Here is a 22469-nt window from a genome sequence, read left to right on the forward strand (position 1 = left end):
CACCACAGCTCCCTTGGGAACCAAGATAAAGAATGGAGTAAGGCAGAAGAATTCCAGGAGGGGAACAGGCAGTGCTTTCTCTCAGCTGTCCGGTGTGCCATATCCTGAGTGGGGTTTATCTTCTTGTGTTGATTCATTTTAAAAAAGCAACTTCAGGAAACTAATGAGAATTAGGTTGATGTAGTTAATTAATTGAGAAGAGAAGGCTTTGGGGTGATCTTATTGCAGCATTTCAGTACCTGAAGGGGCTGGAAAGAGAGCCCTGGAATGACAGGACAAGGGGGAATGGCTTCAAACTGAAAGAGGGCAGGGTTAGATCAGGTATTAGGAAGAACTTCTTCATTTAGAGGGTGGCACAGGTTCCCCAGAGAAGCTGTGGCTTCCCCATCCCTGGAAGTGTCCAAAGCCAGGTTAAATGGGGCTATGAGCTCCTGGTCAGTGTCCCTGCTCGTGGCAGGGGTTGGAACAAGCTGATCTCTAAAGAGTGTTGCAATCCAAACCATTCTGGGATTCAGTAATTCAGATTCCTTTTGGTTAGTCCGAGGTATCAGCACAAACCTCCTGCTGCTGCTCCTTCTAAAAGGCTCCCTTATCATGGGCTTAAGCTGAGCTTCATTCTGCTTCCTAGGCTGATCTTGATGTTAGAAGAACATTTTATTTATAGGAAGAAAATATGGAAAGTTTTGCTGCCCCTGGCTCTGCACTCTTCTGTCCCTGACTCCTTAATGCTCACAGCTTTCCGGCCAGTGGAAGTTTGCTTCCTTTTTCCTCTCTTCCCCTCTCATCTTGCAAGGGCTTGTGCCAAATGTAGTGTTATTCACAGTCAATTATTTGGCCAGATGTAGCTGCAATACACATTGTGAGCTTTTGGCAGCCTTTAAATGTATGAGTGTGCTCTCCCTGCCTGTCAGCTGGTGTGATCTTCAGGGCACCTGAGCCCTCCCTGGGACCCCAGTGTGTCCTGCCTGTGACCTGCCCAGCTCTGTGTTCAGCCTGAGCACCTCCCTGGGCCAGCTGAAGGTGCTTGGATGGGTTTGTGGATTGAAACAGCCCCAGCTGTGATGGAGAATCATCCGTGCAGAGACCAGGAGAACTCACTGCAGCTTGGAGGGTCTGGCTAAGCTCAGCCCTGTGCAGGGAAACAGCATTGGCAGGAGCTTTTTGGGGAGGGAGGGATGGCCCAGCTGGGTAGGGGTGTGCAGGAGGTGCCTGTGGGGTGCAATTTAACCCCATCCACCCCAGCAGTTCTCTGTGTTTGGCTGGGGGCTGTGCTTGTCCCTCCTTCCCATGAGCATCCCACCAGGCTGCACTCTGGGGAGCCCAGTGAGGGGCACCCAGAGTGCCTTGAGCACAGATAATCTCCCTCTCAATCAGGCAAATCAGTCGTTTCAAAGCAAGAGGAATAACAATTTGAGGGGGGGAAAGGAAAGCTCGTATCCATCCCACTTTAATTAAAGTCAGTGCCAAGCTGGTGGCTGTCACAGCCCATTTCTGTCACAGCCAGTGCCTGACCAAAATCCCCGTGTCTGCCTCGCCTGGGGCACACTGAGACAAGCAGGCACTTCTTCCTTTCTCTTTTCTTTGTCTCTGAGGGTGCTGATGAGGAGCTGTTTGCTCCAATAAAGAAAATCAGCCAGGTAAACAGTGCTGAACTTTTCAACCACTGCTGCAGCATCTCCCTGCACTGGGGCACCTCACTGCTTTATTTCCTGTCTGGCATCACTGCAGGGACTGGGTGCATGTGGGATTTTTATTTAGGGGTTTTTTTTTTCCCCCCAGAATCTGATTTATCCTCTGGAAGCTCCCATTGCCGTGGCTCACTGCTAGATGAGCTTGGGCAGCTCACACAGCATCAGGCTGCTGACCACTAATATGAAATATAATTGGAGCAATTCAAACCTCTCCCCCAAGGGCTGGTTCTTTACATCATGTACTACCCTGTGAAAGTAATAAAGTCAGTGAAAGGGGTTATTCAAGAGAAATTGTCAGTGTTTAATAAATTGTGCAATTAAATGCAATAAAACCTCAGTATGCTATTCATCTGTTCTGTCTTAACACTTAAGGCTGAGGCTTTTTTCAGAATAACGAAGTTCTGTCCTAGATAATTTTTTCCAATTTCCTCATTAGACAGGTTCTCGTGAAGCCTTGTGCTGAACTAAGCTGCCAGAGCAGAGCACCTAATGTAATCATGGCATATAAAAAGTTATAGAGCAGTTCAAGGACTTAAGTAGCTCATAAATTTTTCTTCATATTTTCTCCCTAGTTCAGTTCAGGGCTGAATTTAAGCACTGCAGGCAAAGATTGTGGTCCCTTTTCTCCAGCGTGGGATGGTGGGATGCAGGGGAGTCAGGGACTGAGACAAAATGTTCTTTAAGTGCAGTTTTAAAAGGTCACTTTTTGCTCTTTTTGTTCAAGAACCTGGGGTCTGGTGAGTGTGTGGGAGAGGAATTGAGTGTCATGGCCAGTATCCATCACCTGCACTGGGAGGTGCTCCTGGTGTCTCTGTGTGCCACATCTGGCATTAAAGGCAAGGGCAGAAGCATCCAAAGAGCCCTGGGGACCCTGAGCTGAACCAGCACGGTGGAAGAAGAGCATTTTGTCCCAGGGGTCATTAGGAGTGCAGCACCAAGGAGGATATTTAGTGCTTCCCTGCTCATGGTGCAGTTTTCTCAAGCAGGATGGGGATGGACTGGGCATCTCTGGAGCAGGACTGGCCTCTCCCCTGTTTACTGAAAATAAAGTGCAGCTTTCATACCCAGCAGGTGCATAAACAGCACTGCAGCTCCTCTGCCAGGAAAGCTCCAACATTCAAGTCATTGTTTGCCAGATCCCCCCTTGGGAAATCTCCTCACTGGGTGACACTGGGAGGCATTTCCCCTGGCCACACTGCTCCTGCTTGGTGTCTGTGCTGTGCTCCTGCATTTCCTCCCTGTTTTCAGCTCTTTTGTCTCCACCAGAAGTGATTTGTGAGCCTTTGGAGGATCCTTGGAAAGAGCAAATTCTCCTCCACTGCTTTTAAATTTTCACCAGGACTGGCTTATCCTTGGTGACCAAGGTTGAGTGTGCAGCCTGTTTCTCTCTGAAAACAGCACGATTGTTTGAACTGCCTGTGGCCACCCCTGTAAGCAGCTGTTCTGTGCTCTCCTCTCCCCCTCACACAGGAAGGTGGGACTGACTTCAAAGCCCTGCGAGCAAAATTTCAGAATGACCCCGACTTGGCCAACAAGCTGGGGCAGAAACCTGCCATGGAGATCCCCCCCAAGCCTGGCTCTGCAGGGAACACCAGGTCCAGCCCTCTGCCCCTGGCCAAGAGAGAGGTGAAAGCGCCCAAACCTGCCCATCCCACCCAGCACAGCCCCAGGGACACAGGGCTGAGTGCCCCCAAGAGCAGCTCAGAAAAGCTGTCCTGTGGCACTGACCTGCAAGGATCAAACCAAACATCTCCAGAGCACCCTCAGCTCCCAGATTCTTTCCAGCACGTCCTGCAGATCTGGGAGGAGACTTTATCCCGCAAGGAGAGAACAAATCCAAGGATCCCAGCCCAGAGGGCAGCAAACCCAGCTGCTGCTGGCAGGGACAGGATCCCAGCCCCTGGAAGCTCCCAGAGGAAGGATGCTCTGCAGGGCAGTGGGATTGCTCTTCCTCAGGCTCCCAGAGGACACAGGAGCTCTGATGGAGCAGAGGGTGTGGTGGCACCAAGAGAGCTCCACAAAGGTATGGTGAGGTGTGTTCTTAACACTGAATATAGAAATAGAGGGGTGTGCAGGTGATCTGGAAGAGCAGGAGAGAAAAGCTCCTCAGGGTTGGGACCCTCAAACAAGGGGCCAAACTGGCTCGTTGGATTGCTCTGTTCTTGTCTGGAGATGAGAAATGGGTCTCAAACTGCTGCTCTGCTTGGGGAAGGGGAGGATTCCCCACATCCAACAATTTTTTTAAAAAACTCTAAGAAATTGCCCACTCTGAGAGTAAGATGAAAACTGAGGACAGGAGACTGTCTTAGTTTTGGTGTGCTTTGGCTGTCTGCAATCCCAAGGTAAATGTGATTTCACACAGATGTGAAAGGCTTGGCTGGTCTGCAAAGACAATTTCATTCTAATTAAAAGAGCTTAGACCTGAATCCCCCTCCCTGCACCCTCCCAGCTTTCCCAAAGGTCATATTTCAGATCTGAGAAGATATTTCTTAGAGAAACTGGTGCTGGGAAACTCAGAGGCTGTGAAGTTCCCCTTGCTGACGTGACTGGGTGATGGGGCACTGAAAACCTTAAGTCTTTGTTTACCCTGGAAAGCCACCTCACCTGGGCTGAGCACTGCAGACAGCCACAGCCCCAAATCCTGGTGGATTAAATGTCACCAGCACAGAAAATTGGGCTGGTATTTTATAATCCAGAGGTCCTGGTGGATTAAGTGTCACCAGCACAGAAAATTGGGCTGGTATTTTATAATCCAGAGGAAGGGAGCTGTCGAGAGCTGAGACCCCAACATGGCTCTCATGGTAAAAATCTGTAAAAATGGTCATTTCCACTTGTTCTGCTGTTCTGGTAGCCTGCTGAGAGCCCCACTGTGTGATGGGGACACTGAAACTGGGAGGAGGCAGAGCCACTTAAAAATGTCAGTATAACTAATGATCCTACGTGGATTTTTGCTTAAATCAGGGCTAATTGCTGCCTGTCCTTGTGCTTCTCTGGAGCAGGAAAATGGTCTTACAGCCCTGGGAGCAAGTGGCCGAGGATTAAACCTCTCCCTTCAGCTGAATCCCTGGGTCCAGCCCCTGGGAAGCCTCCAAGACCCCCAAAGGTTGATCTCAGTGCTTTCCACAGCACCATGCCTTTGGTCCACAGAGGAAATGAAACAAGTAAGAGATATTTAGTCTTTTTTCCCCCCGGATCTGCTCTATAGAAAATGAATTCAAACGCGCGGTTTATTGACATCTGTGCGGCCGCGATCTCCAGCGCGCAGAAATCAGACATTGTTACTTGTTTATAACTTCTTCCTCAAACATTAATAAGAGCCCAGCAGTTTGAGTGGGGCCGATTTTTGCTCTTAATCTGGAAAAGGGATCTGGTTTTCCAGGCTGGATGCCATCCCATGCTCAGAGCCCTGCCTCCCTCCCAAGCGCAGCGTGCTGGGAGCAGTTTACAGCTGGCTGTAAAGCAGCAGCAGCTGCCTGTGAGCTGGGCTGATCTTTATCACTCCTCTTCAATGGGAAATGCCTCGACTCTGGAGCACACAACTGTGGGAAGGCACAATAAAATTGTTAGAAAATAGTCTGCTAATCCCCCCCCACTTCTGTTTTAAATACAACAGAGGGCAATGCCGTTAAGTGTTTCTACATCAAGAAATGCAAAAGTTCAGTTTCCCATAATAAAACCCTATTGATGTTGTATAATAGAATATTCTGGACCACTTATTAAGCTGCTAAGTGGTGTTTCTTTATAGATACAGCCTTAATTATAGCCAGATCTTTAGGCACAACTTTTGATTAATTCACAGGGAGCTGCTTTTGTAAGAAGGGCTCTGCTAAAGTCCCTTTGGCTTTACAGTGCCAGTGCTCATTGGGTGCCCTGGCTTTGATAAGAATGAGAGGGAGAGTTTTTCATTCAAACTCTTTTCTAGCCTTTTCTGAATATATTAATCTGATGGGGGGAGCTAGTTACATTTATTGGCATCATTTCCACGCTCTCCCAATATTATCTCTAGAAAGCCTGAGGTTGGTGCCTGGAAATGTGAAATAATAATGAGACTAACAGGGCTGTTTGTGCTGGCAGTCCTGTGCACTGCTGCCTTTGTGTGCAGGGAGGAAGGGCTGTCCCTGTCACACCTCCCATGTCTCTGTGGGCTTGCCTTCAACACTAACCCTCTGTGTGTGTCTTTGTGTGCAGCTGCTGGAGAAGAGGATTACCTGACCCCTGAAAGGTGAGAGACAAGGAGATGGGAACATCCCCATCCCATTTCCCGTTCAGCCTGCAGGGAATGTCCCACTCCTGGAGGCAGCAGCTCGCTCCAGGGGTTGTTCAAGGAAGGGGAAGGGTGCAAGGCCAGGCTGGATGGGATCCTGAGCAGCCTGGTCCAGGTATCCCTGCTTGTGGGAGAGGGAGGGTTTGGAACTGCATCATCTTTGAGGTTCCTTCCAACCCAACCCACTCTGAGATTCTGTGATTGTGTGAACCTGCATGGCAAGCTCCAAGCTGGGATGACCCTCTCCTAATGGAGAAACTTCACCCCTCTTTTCTCTTGTGAGCTCTTAAAACCTCATGGAAAGCCACATCCATGTGTCTTTAGGTCAGGTTTAGCTGGTGGGAAGTAGAACATTGCTATTTCTTTAGTTGCACAGCCATCACCTCCTGTGTGTTTTTTGCTTCCTGTTTGCTGTGTTTTTAGCAAAGAAATGCTTTTGAAAACTGTTGCTGAAACAAAGCCCTGGCATAACCAGCAGGTGTTGGGGGTTTCTTTGCCAGCAGCAAAGGAATTTTTTCCTGCATGGTTCTGTGATCCTGTGTTTGTGCAGCCAGCACAGGAGCTGGGGGCACAGGAGCCACTGCCCTCCTTCAGCTGCCTCCTCATGCTGAAGTGAGGTTTTTATTGAGTGGTGGTCCAAAATCACTTGAGTTTCTCTGAAACAGCTCAAAAATCCTGCAGACACAATTCTTTTGTGTGCAGGGAGATCCTGGCTTTTTCTGATCTCTGACTTGTCATGAGTGGCTGTGCAGCAGCCTGGGGTTTGTACAAGAGCAGCAAAAGTGGAGGGAAATATTCATACACGTTTTGTTATAGCTATGAAAAGGGGAAATGGAACAGCTGAACCAAAGCAAAGAGAGGGGAATTCTTAAAATACTTTCTGTGCCCAAACAACTCCTCCAGCTATCGACAGCAAGTTGTTCTTGACATCATGAGGTGCTCCTGCCAGCGTGGGCTGCTGTTAACTTTTAACCTGTACTTGTCAGAAGAGAACTGGTCAAAAAATAACCCCCTCCAAAGCTGTTCTAGCAGAGTAATGCAGCAGGATCAGCTGTCCTGCTCCAACACTTGTGATATGCTCTTTACAGTAAGTCACTCTGGTTAAATATTAACTGTGTGATAACAGGGGAAATTAATTAAATAGCTCTGGCATAGAAGCAAAATAACAGCAGTTTGGGGACAGGAATTCCCCTCCTCGAAGCCTCACCTGGAATGAAGTCTGGTCTCTTAGAGAGGGAGTTTCTTGTGCTGACTTTTCTTGAGCTCTGATGGTTTGTGTGGGGATGGACACAGCAAGGAGGTGTCCCCAGGGCTGGGGGCTGCAGGGGACACTGAGGGGCTGGGACAGCCCCTGCTAGCAGCACAGCCCTCTGCTTCACTCTAGGGCTTGTTTTTTCTCTGATTTCACCGCTGTCAAAGTGCAGCTGGAGTTTCTCGGTGCTCTGCTTTGCCCTTAGTCCTTTCTCTTTTGAAGCTGAGCTGTGACAGCAGGGTGATTCCAGGACACACAGACTCTCCCTGAGGTTTTTTCACAGACTTTGAGTCAGAAGAAGGAAGTTCCTGCTAGAATTCTTCCTGCTGCTCTCTCCCCACCTTACCTGTCCCCCACGTGTGTTACAAGCTGGTTCTTGCTTGCTGCTTCCTGGTGCATTCCTAAAATGCCAAAAAACACCACTGTGGGCAGAGGGGAAACCTGGTGCATTCACCCAGGTATTTCAGGAATTCTGGGTTTTTCCCCTGACACTAAGGTGAATTTCTGGGAGGGAAGGAAAAGTGAGAATGGGGAGCTGGGAACTGGGCACCCCATCCCTTGGTGCTGAGCTGTGCTGAGCTGCTTTCCCTGCTCCTGGGGCTGGCACCTGCCTCTCATGGCATTGGCATGGAGTGGGAGGCTTGATAATCTCAGGATCAGAACCTCCCAATGTCCCCTCTGCTATCTCTGCTTTCCCTCTTGTTCCCTTCCATGAGAAGCCACGTGCCAAACAGAGCAGCTGGGAATTGTTATCAATTCCAAAGTACCTGAGTGCAATAGAGAAATGCTGCACTCTGATTTCCTTGGGGTTTTCTGGTTTTTTTTTTGTTGTTGTTTTTGTTTTTATTTTATTGTATTTTATTGTATTTTATTTTTTATTTTTTGTGGGGTTTTTTTTTTTGTTTGTTTTTAGTTTTGTTTTATTTTGTTTTTTGGGTGTTTTTTTTTTGTTCTGTTTCTGCTTGAGGAGCTGCTGTAGGCAGGAGACTCTAACCCAGGTAGGAAGTTTCCTGGTGTGTTTTGAGCCCCCTCAATGCAGCCAGGACAAGCAATGAGAGTGTGGAGTTGGGGGAAGATTCCCTGCATCTGCCACAGGAATTCCTCTGAGGAATTCCTGATTTCACTTTGCCTTTTTTTGTAGGCTCACTATCAAAGCACTTGATTTCCTTGTCCTTAAGATGGATTTTTTTTTTCACGCTACTAAAAGGAACAGAAAAAAAAATCTTTTCTCTCTTTTTCATCTTAGTGCTCAGCTTGAAGAGCAGAATAATTATGAAGAAACCCCGATGTACCTGAACCAGTCTGGGGACACCACAACCTTGTGTGTCATTGAAGGTACTTTGAAAGGCAGGGCTGTGAGGTGAATTATGTGCTAGCTGGGGAAAAAAAAGCCTTTAAAATGGAAATAATACAGTTTCTTGTTGAGAAAAGCAGCTGCACAGTGGTCTGGGAGAAGTCTGGCTGCCCTGTCCCCTGTGCATTGTGAGGGCTCTGGTGCAATGACAAAAAAAGTTAAAATTTTGGGGGTAAAATAGTGAAACTCAGTGGGGAATATCATAACCCATACCCATGTAGAGGAGAACAAAAGAAGATAGTTAGGCAAACCTCAGCTTCTTCTTGGGAGCAGAAGGGCACACACAGACCTTTCCAGGCCATCAATAATTTTTCCTGATATAAGTTTCTCTATCAGAGTTGCCACTGCTCTGCCTCTTTTGGGGAGGTTATTCCTGCCAGTGCATGGATTTTGTGGGAAAGGAGCTAAGGAGGGGCTTTCATAGATGCTGAAAAATGTGCTGCAGAATGCTCAAACAGCACAGGGAATGGGCTGGAGGACATGCTGAATGTCCATGGAGAATGTGTGCCTGCATGCTGAGCATCCCAACTGAAGCTGAATTTTGCACCTAAAACTGCAGTGACTTTAACATGGACTAAAAATTAATATCTGTTCATAAATGTCTTTCCTAGTACCTAAGGCAGAGCCTCAAAAACACAAGGTAAGTGTCTTGAAAATTTCTAATATCTGTATTACTTACCTGCCAAGGATTTCTCTCCTGTCTGTGAAGACTCTCAACAAATAAATAAGAAATTCCTGCAGGGGAGGCAGGATCAGCTCAGAGCACACATCACCTGGTGCCAGGGGATCATGGCCATGTCCTGGCCATCCCTGAAACAGGGAAACCACTCTTTGTAAAATGTCAGACTCCACTCTCAAGTCCTGGCTTGCAAAGCCATCAAACTGCCTGGGAAATAGCACAGCTCTCCAAATATATTTATCTGTGTGATTTGCAGAGAGATTCTCTGGCTTGGCTGCAGTCTCATTTTATGGCAGGCTGGGAAATATTTATTTACATTTTAAAAACTTCCTCCTCCTCTTCAAGCTCTCCTTTCTGTAATATCTTCCCTGCTGGCCAGTCCCCTCACTGGTCCAGCCCTAGCACTGTTTTATTATCCCTGTATAGTTTGTCAATATGTGTATTCCCTGTCCTGCAAAGTAGATGAAATATCCTTGTCTGATGACTATTCCAAACATAAAATACTTCTGGGCTTTCTAAAGAAATATTTCTTCAAATGCTGGTTGACAGCTGAGGCCTTGTATGAAAGCTTGACTGCTCAGAGAAGCACAGTGGCTGAAGGCTTTCCTCTTCTTTATTCTAGAAACAGAAGATTTTTCCATTTGCCAAATCCAGGTAATTTCCTTTCCTCCCTCTCAAACTTCTTCTAACCCCACAACTGATTTGGATTAGGAATTGAATACTGTGACACTCAGTAAATAGAAAGAAATTTCATATATTTCATGACCAAGACAGCGTAGATGATGCTTTTCTATGCCAGCACTCACAGTTTCTAAGATTGTTTTCATTCTAAAGCTTATGTGGAGGGGAGATTGTAAAAAAATGATACTGTCTGTTCCTACTGAAACCTGAACAGTGAGAACAGGGGGAGTTATGAGGCTCTCAGCCTGGTTCTGGGTCCAAGACAAGGCAAGGTCCATTCTGAATTTCACCCCACAAATGTCACACTTCAGGCTCCTTGTGGTGTTATTTATGGCCCCTGTCAAGGCTGGGTTTTTTGGTGCTGGTGGAAGAGTTATAGAAAGGGGTCACCTTCATGGGAAATGTGATGCTGGGAATTAAAGGTATCAACTCCTCACCCTGTTGCTTTTTCTTCTTCCCCAAATCTCAACACAGTGTGGTGAGAGGCACATGTGGTCCAGGTGCCACCACACATGGATCCATTTGTCCTTTCCTGAACAATCATATTAATTTGTCTCTCTCCCAAGAGTGATTTGTAGTGTCCCTGAGTGACCTTTAGATTTGGATTTGCCCTTACTTTAGTGGTGGTCCTTTGGGCATCCCCCTCATTCAGAGGGAAGATAAGCTGCTTGTTTGGGCACTGTCACAAGGCAGTGTGTTTGTGACTCTGCTGAAGTGTCTGTGCTGAGCTCACTCATTTCCGAACATTTCAGTCCAGAAAGAGCTCAAACAGAGGATGAAAAAGAGGCAAAACCAAGTCATGAAAGAACAAAACTGGAAGAGAACAAAATTTTCAAGGTATTGTATCCTTGAGGTTAATTTTAATAATTATTGCAGGATGTCTCTTCTCCTTCTGTCCTCCCTCTCTTTGGGAAACAATTGAAACTTGAACCCTTAATCCCAGGGGGATTTTGCTTGTTCACCACTGAGCTGCTCCAGCCCAAAAGGTTGATGGAGAAGGGGGTGAAGCTGTTTTAAACCCACAGATAATTGACATTATTATGGATGTACAACAGAAATACATATTAGAAAGCTGTTCCCAAGGGCTGCACTGACCAAACCAAATGTCTGGCCCCAGACAGGTGGGGAGGAGCACAGGTCTCCCACCAGCCATGCCCAGGCAGAGGGCAGAGGTGGGATGAAGGTTCTGCAAGGGAAGCAGGATGTGACCAGTCCCCAAAGTTCAACCCATCCCACCCCAGCAGGGCTGGCAAAAGGCAGAGCAGAGCACTGTGAGTATCTCCTTGGCACTGTGAGTATCTCCTTGCACCTCTGAGTGCTCCCTCCATCCCCAGCCCCATCTGCTGCCCAAATGTCTCTTCCATATGGGAAATAACGCTGAATTTGGATGCAACTCTTGAACCAATTTAGTTAAACCAGGGCAAAAGGTTGCATGAGCATTTGTATTCTGGTCTGAATCATTTATTTTGGCTGTGCAAATAGCATCCTAAGTTGGTTAACCATCTGCATAACTCTGGCCAAGGTGTTTGTTTTTCTAGCAGATTGCCCTTATCCGTGAGGGCTGAAATCCATCTCCTCTGCTCCTCCTGATTTATGGAGTCCCAGGAGAGGGGCTGGCTAAGGCTTGGGGTGGGAATAAGCAGGATGAGAGCCTGGAGTCTCCCTCTGTCTGGTGGCTCCTTGCTCCATCTCCTCGTGGTGCCAGGCTGGCTTTGGGTCCTTCTCTCAGGGTCCTCTGAGGAGGGGCCAGAGGTGCTGAGAGGCTCCTCAGCTGCACAATTAAACCAGCTCACATCCCCTCTGTAAGCACTGCTCTGTAAATGTTCACTGGTCCTATTCTGCAAAGGCTCTGCACGCCACTGGTGTGATGTGGCAGCATTTCAAAGATGAAAGAGAGAAAAGCAGCTCTGTTGGGCTCTGTGGACAGACCAGGAGAGTGAAGGAGAAAGTGTAAATTGACTGTGACTGTGGTTATTTTTACTGGTGTGGTTCTCAGGTATTTCTTTTTTTTTATTATTATTATTTTAAATCACCTCATAATAATTTTCTGGTTTGGTTGGTGTCTGTTTCTGTAAAAGATCTTGCTGGTTTGCTTGACCTTTGAGCAGCTGGAGGTAATTTCTGTTGGGATTTTTTTTCAAAGTACTCATGGTGAGCCTCCTGCTTCAACTGAGAGGCTGATTTTGAGAATTGTTTGGTCCACCCCTGCCTGTTTTTGTGAGTTTGGATGTTTTGCATAAGTTTTGGTCTTTAGCTGGGCCATACTGAGGTGGTGAGCAAGATCTACTGCATGGATCAGAAAGGTTTGGGTTGGAGGGACCTAAAAGATCCCCTCACTCCACCATGGCAAACCTGGACACCTTCCACTAGCTCAGGCTGCTCCCAACCCTGCCCAGCCTGGCCTTGCACATTCCCCTTGTTCATTCACAAACACTGTCTGCTTTTGTTTGTGTGCCTGGATTTCTGCATTGCTCCAACTCTCTTCAGTCAATTTTAAGGTTTTAACTTTGCCACTTCAGAGTTCTCCAGCAATAATCTGTCTCTGACCTCATGAGGTGCAACTCCCAGGCTCGATTCCAGCCCTCAGTGAAATCCATCTCAGGGATGCTCATCCTCCTTTCCAAGATGTTGATTTACAGGTGTATTCCAATGGACTGGTTCATTATTTGGATCTTAACATTTCCACCAACCATGCCAAGCTTTCCCTCCAATCACTCCTCTGGAGATCCAAGAATAATCTCTTGGATGCTTTTAGGTGAGGAATATTTGGGTCAGAGCTGCCACAATTTTAAAAATTGACAGACATTTTAAGTTTTTTAAACATAAGATATTTTTATGGCTTTGAAAAGTTTTAAAGCTAAATTGTTCACTTGTGTTTCTTGAAGTGTCTCAGAGTGGAGAATTTCCTGGACTCCTGAATGGAAAATATATCTGTAGGCTCTTATTTGTTGTGTCCTTTCCCTGAGAGAAGTTCCTCAGAAAAGCTCCTAAAGATCCTTCCTCATTTCCAGGGCCCAGCCTGGGTGTTGGTGCTCCAAAGGCAGAAGGAGCAGCCTTGGACCAAAGCCCTTGGCAGGCACCAGAGGTCATCTATGACGATGTTGAGGAGCTGCAGGGCAGACTGTGAGTGTGGACCTGGGCTCTGGCAGTGCCTGTGTCTGGGAAATCCATTTAAACCCTGTCCTGCAGCAAACCCCATGTCACACTTGTGTCTTCCTGCAGCCACGGCTCAGATGCCTCAAGTTCCTTCACTTCAGACAGCAGTAAGTGGGGAAGCTCCAACAGAAGCTGCTTTTCATTTGGGCTGGTCCCTGGGAGATGCTGGCAATGGTTTTGTTTCACTTCCAGCATCTACAGTTTCTCTTTCTGGTGGGGCTGCTCTGAATTCCCATTAAAAGCAGTGGGGAGCAGCATACATGGAATTCATCTGAGCAGCCCTGAAGCCTCTGTGAGAGGAAAATGTGAAAGGTCTGGGTGCAATTTGTCCAGCAAACCTCACCTTATGCCACTGAGCAGGGCTTGTCTTAATGGCATGCCTTGGTTTTAAGTTTCAGGAAACAGCTACGAGGAGACATATGAAGATGTTGAGATTGGGGGTGACAACCCAGCAAAAACAGAGTAAGTTGCAGTTTCTTAACTTCTATTTTGAAATTCTGACCATTCAGCCTTGATCTCACATGCCAGGTACTGGCTGGAAGCCTTTATTATTTTTTTTTTTTCCTGACTCAACTGCAGAAAAGTTGTGTGGGTGGGTTTCTTCCCTTCTTCCTCCCTCTTTCCCCTTTGGCTAACACTTAGGGAGCAAAAAGTCACTACCAAAATTAAATCCCAAAGCAGTGAGGGGGATTTTTCTTCCTGTAACACCCTCCATCCTTTGATGCTCTTCCTGCATCAAGCACACAGGACAGTCTCACTTGCCTTCTCTTGAATTAAAGTGCTGCTGAGCTGTAGCTGAGAACTGGCTTTTTCTGTGTGTGCTCAAGGGACAAATTGTCCCCCTAAAACAGGACAAAATTTGAGATCACAGGAGGCTGGAGAAGAACCTGATGTGCTGTAGCTGACTTGCAACCTGCTCTTTTTTATGTAGTATTTGCTTCCAGGGGGTGTGTTATAAAACCAATGAGTTTTGCAGCCTGGGCTTTATGCTTTGCCTGAGCTTCCCAAATGGATTAAGAGGTGTAATGTGAAGTCCAGTTGTGTTTTGTGTGGTTCCCTCCCTCCTGCAGTAAAAAGTTGTCTTTGTAAGGAATGGAGGCAGACTTTGGGAAAGGCATGTGTGGCACACAATTGCATCTGAGCAGCAGTGTGGGAGGAATTATAAGGTGTTGCTGTAAATCTGCTTTTCCCTATGGATGGGAGGCTTGCATCTGCATCCCAGCCCAGCTTCCATGTGGATGGAGAGCCTGTGTGTGACAGAGAGGGAGGAAAAAGGGGAAAGCTGAACCCCTGGAGGTGCCAGGATGGCTTTGTAAAGAAGGAAGTGTCATTTCTCTGCAAATTGCATAGTGGGGGTGCCTCTCCATCCCCACCCTTGGGAAGCACATCCCTGCCTCTTCTTTGCCCCTCTGCACATGGGTGCAGAATTTTAGCTGCTGATTTACACAATGCATCTTGCTGGGGCTGCAAGGGAATTTCATTTGGGACCAAATTCAGAGGTCAGGGTCTTAATCCCCAAACCTCTCTATTGATCCCACGTGCAGGATTAAGTGTGCTGAGACATATAAAGGGTTTTTAATGGTCCTTGTGCAGGGGAAATGACCCCCAGGAGAGGATCCTGGTTGCCTGCAGATACTTTACAAGAAAATTGCTGTGTAGATTTGCAGCCCTTTGTAAACTGTGTGCCAGGGACCATCCTCCTAAAGGCCACACATCATAGAAATGTGTGATGGAGGGTGGCTCAGAAGGTGCCCCTGATGTCTCCTTCAGTGGTCACTGCAATGCTACTGGGTGATGCTGCCCTTGCCTCAGGAATTTTCACTCCAAAGAAACCTGGATCACCCTCTAGTTGTTGGGTCAGAGGAGAACAACTTCAAGGAACACAGAAAAGTTTAAAGCTAAGCAAAGATATGAGCTTGGACTTAACAATGAATCACCTTTTGCTGTGCTGGTGCTGGCGAGTCTGCCATCCACATGATGCTGTTAACACTTTAATTCTTCTTCTAAGCTGAGGTGCAGGCTCTGCTGCCCTTCCTTTCCCTGCCTCAGGATCTCTGGGGCTACTTCTGCACCTCATGTCTCTTCTAATTTAAAACTTGTTTCTCTTTCGGACAGAACAGAAAAACAAAAGAGATTTGGAAACCTGTTCAAGATAGAAAAGTTGAAGCTGAACAATTTCAGGCTCAAGGACAACCTAAGGTAAAAAAGTGTTGGTGGTCTCACCTTTCCTTCTTCAAACCTGAGCATTGCTCCTGGCAATTATCTGAGAGCAGGAGGTCTAGGAGTAAGGAATACAGCTTTTTGGGGGGAAACTTAGGCTAAAAATGCTTTTATCAACTCACTAGGAGTTCCTAATGTGGCCAATGGTCCCTCTGTGGGATTCTTCAGAATCTCTGGCATCAGGCATCTCCAGGAGCTGCTCCCACAGCAGGGTTTTGTGGATTTTCTGCTGCCTTTGGTACCTTTCTGACACCTCAGCGTGACACAAGGTGCACAAGGGAATGCAGAAAGGTGATACCTGCAGCCCTGACCTGTGAGCCAGCACTGGGGACAGCCTTGCTGCTGTGGGGTTTTATTCCAAGTTCCATTCATGGCCAAGCTTCCAAGAGCATCTGCTGAAGTTTGACAGTGAGTTTTCATTCTAACAGGGTGGAGGACATTGTGTAACTTCCTACAGTGCCCTTTTTGGGTGCTCTGATATTCAGAGCTGTCAATAAGTTTCCAGGGAAATTGCCTTTTGCTGAGAACCTGCAGAACCTGTCCTCCACTGCTGCCAGCAAGTGCCTCACCCTGTGCACAGTGCCTGAACTCCAGGAAAATGCTGCCTTTTCTTATTTCTTTGGAAATTCCAGGTTAAACCTTTCCCCTTTCCTCTTTTATGTCAGGAAGGTTTGTTTTCCTTACAAATAGTTTCACAGTGGCTCCCTCAAATATAAATATCATTATAGGGAAGGACGCACCAGGTTTTGTGCCATTCTCCTGTCTCAGAGAACCTCAAAGCTCCTGAAATCATCTTAGATACCAACAGACATGCTCACCTTTGAATTCCTGGACAACCCCTGATGTTGGCAGACCTGCAGGAAGGAATTACTACTGACTAAAAACTCCAACTGTCCAGCAACCCCCTTGCTGTTGAGAAGGGCAGCAGGAGCTTGGACTGTTCTTTGGATGCAGAGTAGATCTTTCCTGCTGGATGAACACATGGCTCTTAGTGCTGTCAGGATGGAAATGCTTATTTAGCAAGGGATGTCTTTTTGGAAAATGCTATTGGTGCACCTTGACCTGTCTGTGTCACTTCAGCAGCAGCACTGATGGATTTTTGGGGCTCCTCATGGGCATTGCTGATGTGCAGATTTGTTTCTAAAAGCCTTTTTTCTATCCACAGACTGGTTTCCATTTCAGTACCAAATTTAGGTAAGCACATACCTGTACCTGATGCTTGGGGATTTGTGTGTGTTTGAAGATAAATGTTTTGTGTATTTGTGTGTGTTTGAGGAGAAAAATATATTGTATATTTGTACCTCTCAGCTGGGTGCATTGTGCCTGTCTGAAAATCAGCTTTGAAAACGTGATAGAGATGAGTGTTTCATTTGAGAGTGGGGGCTTTGCTCATTTTTGGGTGGTTTTGCCTTAGAGAAGAGCATTCCTCCTGCAGATCTGGATCTGTCCAGGCAGGTAATGTGTGAAACAGTCCCTGCAGAAGCACTGTGTGAGCCCATGGCTCTCCAGCAGCTCTTTGTAAAACTCTCTATTCCTGACTCTTGGAGGGTCAAGGTGATGCTTTCCATCAATGGGGTGGGTACAGCCTCAGCCTTGAGGAGGGTCTGGAGTGACCATACCCAATCCTTGTGTTGGGAGCCCTGCCTGGGCTGCCTGCAGTGCAAAGCTGGGGCTGTGCTGCTGCTGCTGCTCCATCCCTGGAGCTGGATGACCAAAGCCATGCAGAAAACTGCCCATAAACACAGCCAACCAGCCCAAGCATCATTCCTTGTGCTGGACCTTTGCTGGCTGCTGGGAGCCCTGAGGCTCCTTCTGCATTTCCTTTGGGTTGAGTGATGAGCAGCAGCCCAAATTTTCCTCTGCAACAGATTATTTGGAGTACCAGGCTCAGAGTGACATCTCCTAACCATTTTCTGTCCTGCCTTTGCTTTGACAGCAGCTGTCTCCCAGGAGGACAGCGTGTATGATGATGTCGAGGTGGGGCAGAGAGAGACCAGGTGAGGAGGGTTCCCTGTCCTGGGATTTTTCCTCCTGGCACAAAACCCACTGAGGGTCGTGAGCTGGTTGGGATTCAGCCCTCTGGAGACAGTCCAGGTGCCCTCCCTGTGTGTGTTTAATTTGGCAGGATATTTCCTTGCTGTTACCCAGTTAGTGCCAGAGATGTGAAAAGGAGAGAGCAGCTCCCTGAAACACGTGAAAAATCAGATCTTTTTCCTAAGGAAGGAAAACTCTGTCTCCCAGACCCGATTATCAGCCCTGTCCTGGCAGGCTCCTTGTCAGAAAAATTACTTTTAATAGGAACAGCATGTCCTGGTGTCTTGCTGCCAGATGACTGCGGTGGCTGCGCGTGCTGGTGTAAATCACAGCAAGTGTTTGCGTTTCAGTGCAGGCTGTGGGGGGAGACAGAGAAATCACAGGGAGGGGACATGATCTGCTGGGGAAATCCTGAATCCCTGCCTGTCTGTTCCTCTCAGAGGGAAGGATGAGAAGGGCAAAGTCTGGATGCCAAAACTTCGGATGGTGAAGGAGTCCAAGGACAAAAGGAGAAGCGTCGATGATGTGGAGAGGTCTGGATTTCCATTGTGTTCCCATTTTGTCTGACTTTGTACTCTTCTCCTGAGTGGTTTCAGGAGCAGGATGTCCCTGAGTGCACAGATATTTTGTTTTGGTTGATGTCCCTTTCCCTTTGAAGCCAGAGTCCAGGAATCTTTGCAAAAAATCCCCCAAGGGTGAAACAAACTCTTGGATCTGAACTGAGCGTGAGGAGGGCACCCAAAGGTCTTATCCTGCAGTCTTGTCATGGCTTTCCACTGAGCTGAGCCAAAAGTTGTTACTTGCTATGTATTTGGATCTTTTTGCTATTTAGTAGGTTCAGATTAGATTTTTGGAAGGAATTCCTCCCTGTGAGGGTGGGCAGGGATCAGGGTGTCCAGAGAAGCTGTGGCTGCCCCTGGATCCCTGGAAGTGTCCAAAGCCAGGGTGGATGGGGCTTGGAGCACCCTGGGGTAGTGGAAGGGTCCCTGCCCATGGCAGGGGTGAAACCATTCTATGATTTTGGCAAGAGCCTTGTATTTTGAAGTATTGATTGTTTGGGCTGATTGCACTGACTTTTGCTGTGCCATTTGTGCATAAAAGCAATTTTTAATTTTTTAAAAATCGTTTTGCTACCAGTGCCACAAAAATTCACATGGAAGTGGGAGATTTCCTTTCCCTTTTAGATCTCAAAAATGTGCATCACAACAACCATCTCCATGACCATATACCTGGGACTTCAAATGGAAATCAGAGGCCCATTTCTCAGGTTCTCAGCACAGAATTCCTGCATGGGGCTGCTCAAACACCCCTGGCAGTGCTGTGCAAAGTCACAGCTTCACAGACCATCAGGGATTCCATGCAATTTCAACTTTCCCTTAGAGATCACAGGTCCTGCCCAAGGAAGAATCTCTTCACAGCTTAAAAATCCCTAATTTCAGCTCTTCCTTCCTTTCCTCTTTAATTTTAAATGCATCAAAATGAGCCAAGGATGAATAATTTGTTACAAATGGGTGAGGAATTTTTTGTTTGGTGTTTGTTTCCTGTCTTAGTTTGAAAATGAATACTACAGCTGTAATTTCGTGTACCAGAAGAGTGGCATCCCCATGTTCAGGGAATGCCCCACTCCCTTTAAGTGGGTTATAAGAACTTGCTTTCCACTTTACAGTGCCATATCAATGTCTGCTTGGGAGACTTTCTCCTCCATGTGCTAAAAAACCCAAAGAAAATGTGGAGAGCTATGTCAAACCCCACTTCCATAAATGACTCAGGATGAGAGTTATCTGGGGACCCTTTATTTCTGAGTATAAATAAAGCCAGAAGGAGACAAACTGCTGGGGGAAAAGTGAATTGTTGACTTCCATATAAATGGAGCTGATTTGAAACACTCAACAGAGAGTTTATTTGTTCCCACACTGCTTACAGACCCAAAAAAAAAAATATCCCAATTTGAAGATACAAAATGGCTCAAGTTGTGCTTCGCTAACAAATTTGAGTTGTATCTTCACCTTTTTCTGAGAAATAGGGATGTGAACAGCGTGCTTTGCTATTCCAAGGGTTCCTTGCAGACAGGGCTGGAGTTAGGCTCTGGTTGCAATTTCAGATGGGCCAAGGGTTATTTAAATGGAGCTCAGAAGTCCATATGTGTGTGTGTGTGTGTCCTGTTGCAGAAATATCTTCAAATTCAAGAAGAGCAGTGAAGAAAAGAACAAGAAGATGGATGAAGAAGAGAAGTTCTTTCGAGAGACGTTTATGGTGAGTGTCTTTCTGGCTGTGTCAGGGAGGAAAGCAGCTCTGTGGCTGATTAGGGGAGAGGGCAACAGGTGAGGGACTGAACCTAAACTACCTAAAATAGAGGCTAGACAAATTTAAGAGAATAAAAGTGGGTTGACATCTCCAATCCCAGCTGACTCAATCACCACATATAAATACATATAAATATAAAATAAGAGAAAAAATATCCCAGGAAAGCTGCTGGATCTGTAGCCTCCAACCCCTCCTAGCCCAGTTAATTAGGGCTGGAGGCTTCACTGAACTCGGTGATTTTATGCAGAAAGAAAATCTGACCCGATTGTTTGGGAAATAAAAAACTTTAATACTAGAAAATAACAAACAACAAGCCAAACAGTTTGTACTGAACAACCTGGGAAAGATGGCACAGGGAGGCTAATTCCATCCATGAGGGCAAATGGACAAAAGCAGGTGTTAGGGCATGTCAGGGGTATTTATAAAGCTGGAGGAGGAGAGGAATTAGGGTGGAGTTTAGGGGTCCAATAAAGAAGGGCGATTAGGAATATTGAAATTGTTGCAGCAAAAAGGAACCAATGACAACAAGGGAGGCAGAGAACTTTCTGGCAATGATCAACATGCAGGAACTGGAGGATTCTGGGGCTCGTTTTTAACTCATCACTACTTCAAGGGTTTTCCCACAGCCTTAAGGTGTTGTGATCCATGCTTAGAGTGGAGCTGATGCCAATGTTTGTTCGTTGTGCTGCAGTACCACCAGGAGATCCGTGTGCTCAGCAGGGCCAGGGCGGAGCGCTCGGTGCCCAGCCAGCGGCGTGCTGACCTGCCGCTCACAGCTGGGGAACAGCTGGATGTCATCGCCGCGCCGCACGGCCACGCCGTCATCTGCCGCAACAGCCAGGGCAGATGTGAGTGTGCACCCGCCCTGCTGGCACACCCCGCCACAGTCCTCCAAATCACTCCCAAATCACCCCCCAAAGTCCTCCAAATCACCCCCAAAACATGGCGCGTCCTTCAAATCACACCCAAAGCTCAGCATGTCCTCCAAGTCACCCCCAAACCACCCCCAAAGTCCTACAAATCACCCCCCCAAACACAGCTCATCCTCCAAATCACCCCTTAAACCATGGCACGTCCTCCATTTCACCCCCTAAAACACGGCACATCCAAATCACTCCCAAACCACCCTCCAAAGTCCTCCAAATCACCCCCCAAAACACAGCATGTCCTCCAAATCACCCAAAACCATGGCACATCCTTCAAATCACCTCCCAAAGTCCTCCAAATCACCCCCAAACCCCAGCACATCTTCCAAATCACCCCCAAACCATGGCACATTCTCCAAATCACCCCCAAACCATGGCATGTCCTCCAAATCACCCCCAAACCACGGCACATCCTCCAAATCACCTCCCAAAGTTTTCCAAATCACCCTCAAACCATGGCACATCCTCCAACTCACCCCAAACCACCCTCCAAAGTCTTTCAAATCACCCCCAAACCATGGCACATCCTCCAAATCAACCCCAAACTACAGCACCTTCTCCACCTCACCCCCAAACCACAGCACATCCTCCAAATCACCCCCAAACCATGGCATGTTCTCCATTTCACCCCCTAAAACACGGCACATCCTCCAAATCACCCCCAAACCATCCCCCAAAGTCCTCCAAATCACTCCTCAAAACACAGCATGTCCTCCAAATCACCCAAAACTATGGCATGTCCTCCAAATCACCTCCCAAAGTTCTCCAAATCACCCCCAAACCATGGCACATCCTCCAAACCACCCCCAAACCACAGCAAATCCTCCAAACCACAGCACATCCTCCAAATCACCCCCAAACCACCCTCCAAAGTCCTCCAAATCACCCCCAAACCCCAGCACATTCTCCCAATCACCCCCAAACCACAGCACATCCTCCGTGCTTAGCCACGTTCACTCTGATTTTAATCCCCTTCCTTTTTCCTCTTCAGATGGGTACGTTCTGGTGGAGCACTTGAGCTTCAGGTAAGCTCAGCTTTTTATTTATGATGATGCATGTTTTCCTCTCTTTCCTGTGTGCAGATATCTGGAGAAATGTACTTAAAACTTCTGAAGGCAGGGGGAGTTAATGTAAACAGCCAGTATTCAATAAGTATTTCCAGTTTTGCTCTGCTGCTGGACAAGTTTCCAGTCCAACTGCAGCTAAAAAAAGCCCCATCCAGTCATGACTTGTATGAATTGGAGATTCCTGACTTGCCTTCAGATATGCCAAATTAATCCACATCTGCTGCAAACATGGGCCACTCCGTGTGCCTTGCCTTGCCAAAACACGCCCTTAAATTCCCTGCTGCAGCATTTCCTTGCATGCTCATGCATAATTCATACAAATGAGCCTCCTCCTGCCCAGGTGGCCCTTGCTGGGAAAATTTCTTTTTTGTTTTTTTTTTTCTTTGAGACAGTGCTAACTGCCCTGAGAGCTGCTCTCCCCTGGAGCATCCCTGAACGTCTCTTTTTGTGCTTCCTGCATCCCTGACAGCCCACGTTGGTCAGCTGTGGGGTGATGATGAGAATGTAAATAAAGCTGGGTTTTTTTACACTGTTGAATGTGCAAGAGATGTTTCCTTCTTTCTTTTTTTTTTTTTCTCCTGTGCTATTTAGAGTATGTCTTCACTGATTATTATATTTTCAGTATTTCTCACTTTTTGGAGTGCCTTGTTGGTCAGCTCTGAAATAGCCATTCTATTTCTACATTTTAAGAAAAAGGATGGTGCACTTTAGTTGCTTGATCTCATTGCTGTCAGAATTGCAAGTTTCCCAGATAGATTTGCTCTTTAAAAAGCAAACCATATAAATTGGAACTGGTTTTGGTCCTAAAAGTATTGGGAGAAGTAGCATGTATCACCACTCT

At 47.0% G+C, this 22469-nt stretch overlaps 1 protein-coding gene across 1 annotated transcript; it reads left to right on the forward strand.

Annotated features, from left to right (window-relative positions):
• The first annotated feature begins 32 nt into the window (after window positions 1-32).
• FYB2 (FYN binding protein 2) lies at window positions 33-21910 on the forward strand. Its single transcript, XM_042779572.1, is given in 19 exon segments — window positions 33-113; window positions 3162-3724; window positions 4614-4852; window positions 5880-5913; window positions 8454-8542; window positions 9173-9201; window positions 9863-9894; window positions 10674-10758; window positions 11039-11192; window positions 12933-13044; window positions 13144-13184; window positions 13470-13539; window positions 15193-15276; window positions 16463-16491; window positions 17234-17294; window positions 17772-17864; window positions 19500-19584; window positions 20327-20483; window positions 21553-21910. Coding segments are annotated over 19 exon segments (2076 nt in total). The 3' UTR covers window positions 21591-21910.
• Window positions 21911-22469: the final 559 nt, after the last annotated feature.

The sequence above is a fragment of the Catharus ustulatus genome, chromosome 9 (genome assembly GCF_009819885.2).
Source record: "Catharus ustulatus isolate bCatUst1 chromosome 9, bCatUst1.pri.v2, whole genome shotgun sequence".
NCBI classification, from domain to species: domain Eukaryota; kingdom Metazoa; phylum Chordata; class Aves; order Passeriformes; family Turdidae; genus Catharus; species Catharus ustulatus.